This window comes from Grammomys surdaster, unplaced genomic scaffold (genome assembly GCF_004785775.1).
Source record: "Grammomys surdaster isolate TR1022 unplaced genomic scaffold, NIH_TR_1.0 126546, whole genome shotgun sequence".
In the NCBI taxonomy this organism is placed as follows: domain Eukaryota; kingdom Metazoa; phylum Chordata; class Mammalia; order Rodentia; family Muridae; genus Grammomys; species Grammomys surdaster.
This window is the reverse complement of record NW_021621338.1, coordinates 15,408,851-15,414,850: the sequence shown is the minus strand read 5'-3', so window position 1 is coordinate 15,414,850 and position 6,000 is coordinate 15,408,851. Positions and strand designations below refer to the sequence as shown.

The following is a 6,000-nucleotide window of genomic DNA, read 5'->3' as shown; positions in this document are numbered from 1 at the left end:
AAAATGCACTAACCAGAGATTCCCCTCTACACAGAGCAGCCTGAAGTACAAAGGGTATTTTCTGATGAATTGCTAGACTTTCTCATTTACAGTCATTGGTCAACAGATTGTATAAAGCACCAAATACTAAATATTTTTGGCTTACATAGTAAGCCCATATAGTCCTTGCCACAACTTTTCACCTCCTTTGGTACATTTCAAAAACATCTGTAGATAGTTCTCAAAGACCCACTCTGTTCTTATAAGGTTTTATTTGTAAAATAACGTGACACTATATTTTTTCATATGAGCTATAGTTTTCTGACGTTTGGCCTAGGACATACCTACCACTTTATGAATCTCTAAAATTCTGAGGTATGTTTATAGTTGCTCTAATAGAGAAGCTAACCTTGGCCTTAGTGAAGCTGTCACTGACTCTCCCCTGAGTAGATCCCAGACAAATGTCTTCTATATCTCTATGCCTAGCCTTATCATCATTCCATCATAGCCAGCTCTGAGCAACAACCTGTTCATCTCATTTTCACCACTGCCTACTTCTCAAAGAAAGTCATCTGAAAGTAAATTTAATTGTTTGGTAAGTAAATTTAATTCTTTGGTAGAGAAAATAAAAATAGTACTATCAGATGCCAAGAAAATTTCATGTCATTAGGAAAAGAAAAATAAACAAAGCATCAAAATAAGCAGATTCTACACTCTCCCTGTGAAGACCTCAGAGAAATGGCTGGGATGAGGGGAGGTGGATAGTAAATCAGAGAGCAGGCTCTGGTTCTAACTTCTTAGTTCTTAAGTGCAGAAACTTGAGAACAGGGTTTCATTTGGGACACAGCCATTTACCCCGTTCATGAATTCCCTAGTAAATCTCAGATATTAATTTCTCCATTCAGTAAAATTAAACCAAGTGTATGCTCTGTGCCAGACGCTGTGCTTGAGGCTACTAACTACATAATTTATAAGATTCGGTGCAAACCAAAAATGCAAGGTTCCTTGTACAATAAACTCAGAATGGTGATGGCAGTGTCTAAGCCATCAGAGTCTTCCAGTTGATGAACAGTGACCCTCTCCACACTCCCACAAAGTCACTCTAGTGTCAGAAGTTAATGTTACAAAGATATATGCATATTTAAAATAAGAAATCCCCAAAGCTAGTAGTGATGAAGGAAAGCAGTGTATAATTAAAGGTCTATAGAGGCTTTGATGTTGTCCTTTCAACCCTTTAGTACTTTGTTCCTGCCAGACTGCAATTAGCATCTGCACTCCAGAACTAGTACCTGCATTGCTTCATTGGCCTCTGACTACAGGTTGTCAAAGCCATTCTAGCTGGGAGCTCAGAGAAGTGAAGTTCTTCACCACTGACTTGTTTAGGAGTCCATTTTCATGTGGACCCTACCCCAGGGCATCAACTCTGATGGCAGTTGCACATTGACCTCTGAACTCCCCCACAGCCTGGAGTTTCAGTGGAAATGGGAGAAGGCATCCCACTTGCCCCGTTGATCTCTAGTTCTCCTTAATCTTTCCTGCCCTTGCAAGTGTCCTGGAAGACTGATGGCAATTCTCAGCCTGTACTTGCAGCATGATTGGGGGAAATGAATTGGGATTTGGTCAATCTGGTTTTAAAATGGCCAAATCTACTGCACTTTATCATGAGGAACCCTAAGGGCTTTTCCAGTTCCACAGCCTTCTTACAGCTTCTCCCTCCTGCCTGGGGTCAAGACTAGGCCATTCTCCATCCACAGGAACATTCTTGAGTAAAAAATTCTCAGAATACACTGACTGGTAGTCAACTGTACCCTCTGGAATGTCTCAGGTAGAGTTCAAATGTGTGTCATGCTTGCTAACCAATAGATTTAAAGGTTAATATGCTTAGCCAATAAGTTTGAACTGTAACTTGCTGATGTAACCTGTGCCCCTAAAAAGTATAAAAACTGCTTCTAATAGCCATTTGGGGTCGCCTTCTAGTCACTTGCCTCAAGGGATTGAGTAAAGGTCGACCAGATGTGCTGGAAACTAAACCCCTTGCTTTTGCATCAATCTTCTGTAGATGGCTCACTGGGGATGAGAAGGGTGGGGAGGAGGGCATCTCGAAGTAAGTACCACTGAATGAGGGTCAGGGTTTTACAACCACAACTGCACACATTGTTGTACCAGTCATTGGCTCCAAAAAGCACAGTCCTCACATGCAAACAGGCCAGCTGTGAACACACAACAAGGAGATCATTTTCAAAGTCCACACAGTGGAAAAAAAAAAAAAAACTTTTGAGTTGGTAATGAACTCTGCACCTGGCAGTAGTGGTGAGACAGGTTAGATTGACTCCATGACAGACTTCAAATTGGCAATTCAGGAAACTAGGCCTAAATCTCTGTTTCCAAGAATTGGGCAAGTCCAAGCAAACCTAGGCCTCAGAAGGGGCCCCACTACCTGGCCTGAGGCAAGGACAATGGATAAGTAGCAGTTTCCAAACTTCCTTAGTAACAGTTTTCAGACTTCCCCAGCAGCAGTTTCCAGCGCCCCCCCCCCCAATACCTCAGCAATGGTTCTGGAATGTCCCTAGAGACAGAGCCAACAATTAAGATAGAGGTCACCTACCCACTCCCTGGAATTCCCCTACTGTGCTTTAAATCAGTCCTGCAACCTCACTGGAGCATCTCCATCTTGGTAATGGGAGACCCCAGCATGTTGGGCTTCTGCAGAATAAAATACTCTTTGTTTTTGCATACTATTTGAGTCTGGGGCATCATTCTTCGGTGAAAAATGGACCCTTATGGTAGAAAGATTTTGGTTCCACTTCTACAGTTGCCATGCACATTAACACCTTCAGTGAGAAAACTGGAGTCCATTCTCCTACCTAAGTAGACTAAGGAAAATAGAAGGAAGCCACATAAGCCCTTAAAACCAATAGTCTGAAAATATTGCTGTATCTTTCCTTATCTCCATGCCTCTTCCAGTACACATTGCCTCCTTCCTCTTTGCTTGCTCTAAAATGATAATATTATTATAAACATTAATAATAAAATAAATACATTCATGGCTTAATGTTAATTCATAGCTTAACTCATACATAGTTTTAAGTGCAATCCTTCATTTTGGAGGCTTCTCATTGTCTCTTTTCTATTGTTTCAAGAATGCACCTCAGTTTATCTTGTCTAGTGTCTACTTCTCTTTTCCATACCCATGCCTGTTCTTCTTTGAAATAGACTCTAGGTGGTCTATTTGCATTAGGATGTTTATCTTGGTCTGTGTTCTATTGTTGAGAAAAGACACCCAACTACAACTCTTAAGTAAGAAAGCATTTAATTGGGGTTGGCTTACAGTTTCAGAGGTTTAGTCTACTGTCATCACAGTGAGGATCATGGAGCTTTACATCCAGATCATCAGGCAGCAGGAAGAGAAAGACACTGGGCCTAATCTGTTCTTTTGAGATCTAAAAGCCTACGCTCAGTGATACACTTCCTTCAACAAGGCTACATCTCAAACTTCTTTTCAAATAGTGCCTCTCCCTGATGACTAAGCATTCAAATATAAGAGCCTATGGGGGCCAGTCTTGTTCAAAGAACCACAAGCCTGTTCCCTATAGGCTTGTAGCCATATCATAATACAAAAATGCATGTACTCCAACTTCAAAACTCCCCATAGTCTGTCACAGTCTTAACAATCTTTAATAGTCCAAAGTTCAAAGTCTTTTCTGAGACTTATTGTCATTTCCATTCCAAAATGTTTAAAAGGGAGCACTGTGAGGAAATATTGGGCCAAAGTAAGTTAGAAAACCAGCAGTACAAACTCCAAATTCTGCATTTCCATATCTGACGTCAAAGCGCTCTTCAAAACTAACTACAACTCCCTCCAGCTTCGTTGACTGCAACATATTTCTCTCTCTTGAGCTGGTTCCACACCTGCTTTGCATTTTTCCTTGGCAGATATCTCATGACTCTGGCATTGCCAGCATATTGGGATTCTCAATTGGCTCAGCTTTAGATTACTTGTACAATGAGAATTCCAGCCTCAGAGGAATGTTGGGAGGATTAGGAGAATTAGGTGACTCAGACAAACTAAAGACATCTGGCAAATAGCAAATATTCCAGCAGTAGTAGCTGTTATTGCTACATGAATTCCAGCTTTCTACTGTGGCTAGGAAACAAAGGGCTTCCATAGGCCTTGTGAGAGGTGGAACAAACGGGCAAAGTATCCACAACTTCCTACTGCCTATTTTACACCACACACAGGCTTGTGTGTCTACATCTTTTTATAGGTATATCTTCTCTAAATGATCTTCTGATCCTTAGTTCCCTGGTAGTGTTTAGACTAGCCCTTATTGTCAAATAGAAATTTAGGTTGCTCAGTAAAACTTGAATTACTAATGCTCAACAAATACTTATTTTAGTAAAAATATGTCCCACAAAATATCTTGAATACCACCGTACCAAAAATTAACTATTTATTTAAAATTCAAATTTCATTAACCAAGCACTGTTTCTTCTGATGACCTTGATGTATTCTTTCAGGAGTGTACTGGTCTAAGCAGCATTTCCCAGAGGCGGGACATAGTCACATGTGAGTCAGCAGCTCCCTCTAAAACCTTCTGATACTACAGAACTTGGATGAATTTTGTATGAGAAAATAATGGTGGGGGGATGGGGGTTGGGGGAGAGACAAAAAGATAGAGAGACAGAATAGCTATCTCATTGAGCAATATCTGTGAATCAGACCATCCACATTTGATTCTGAATCAATCATTAAACATTTTACTAAGTGTCTTAGTCTGTGTTCTATTGCTGTGAAAAGATACCATGACCACAGGAACTCTTATAAAGGAAAACATTTATTTGGGAGGCTTGCTTATGATTTCAGGGGTTTAGTTCATTGTCATATAGAGCATGGTGGCAGGCAGGTAGACATGGTGCTAGAGAAGTAGCTGAGAGTTCTATGTCAGATCCACAAACAGAAGGACGCACTGCTCCCAGGATGGGCTTTTGGAACCTCAAATCCCAACCACAGTGGCACACATTCTCCAACAAGACCACATCAATTAACCCTTCTAAATAGTCACCCTTGGTGACTAGGTATTCAGATATATGAGCCTTGGAGGGGGGCAATCGTATTCAAACCAGCACGATGAGCAAGTCACTCACCCTCTTCGTACCTAAGCTTCCTTATCTGGTTAAAGTGGAAACCATTTCTGGTTAAAATGGAGGAGGAAAAAAATGGATTAATGTTGTTATTCTAATATTTAGCATATATTATTGTCCATATGTTGCTTCATTCTTGACTTTTGGCTTCTTCAAATACTCAGTGCCTCTGTCCACTTTCTGTCGCTAGAAATAAATACCCCAAACTGGATAATTTATAAAGAATGAAGATTTACTTTGCTCCCAGTTCTGAAGACTGGCAAATCCACACACGGTATCAACATCTGCTTGGCACTGGCCTCATCACATGGCAACATGGCAGAGGCCATCACAGGAGAGGGAAAGTCATAATGCTAGCTCAAATTTCTCCATCCTTCCCCCACTCATGACTTCATTTCATTCTAATTGCTTCCTCATATCCCTACCTCAAAATACTATTAACTTCCAAACATCTGAACTCTTATGAGACATGTTCAAATTACAGCACTTTATTAGATTATCCACAGATTGTTGAAGAGTCTGTTCTTCAAATTGTGTTTCTCAGAGGTATATTTTTCAAAATTAATAAATTGAACTCCCTCATAATTTAACAGTTTTGCTCTTTGAAAACCACAGTAGGAAGGCAGCGCTATAAGCTACAGAGAGTACTCACAACATAGCCTGACCTAGAACTTGTAATTAGAATATGTGAAGAAGCCCCAGAGAGTAGGTAATAAGACCATAACTATCTAACTTGAAAATGGCACATAAGACACAGAAATATAACATAAGCATATGAAGAGATGCTGTCCTTAGCCATCTCAAAGTATGGGGAAATGTATCCTATCTTCAGCCCTGGGATACTATGCCTTGATTTTCTGAGATGGTTGTTCTAGAATT

The 6,000-nt window shown here is 40.4% G+C and overlaps 1 protein-coding gene across 1 annotated transcript in view; it reads right to left on the bottom strand.

The window, feature by feature from the left end:
* Window positions 1–2,024: 2,024 nt before the first annotated feature.
* LOC114614925 (cadherin-related family member 3-like) overlaps window positions 2,025–6,000 on the bottom strand; it is a 158,601-nt gene continuing 154,625 nt past the window's right edge. The window contains 1 exon segment of the mRNA XM_028760532.1: window positions 2,025–2,189. Coding sequence (XP_028616365.1) covers window positions 2,025–2,189 — 165 coding nt within the window.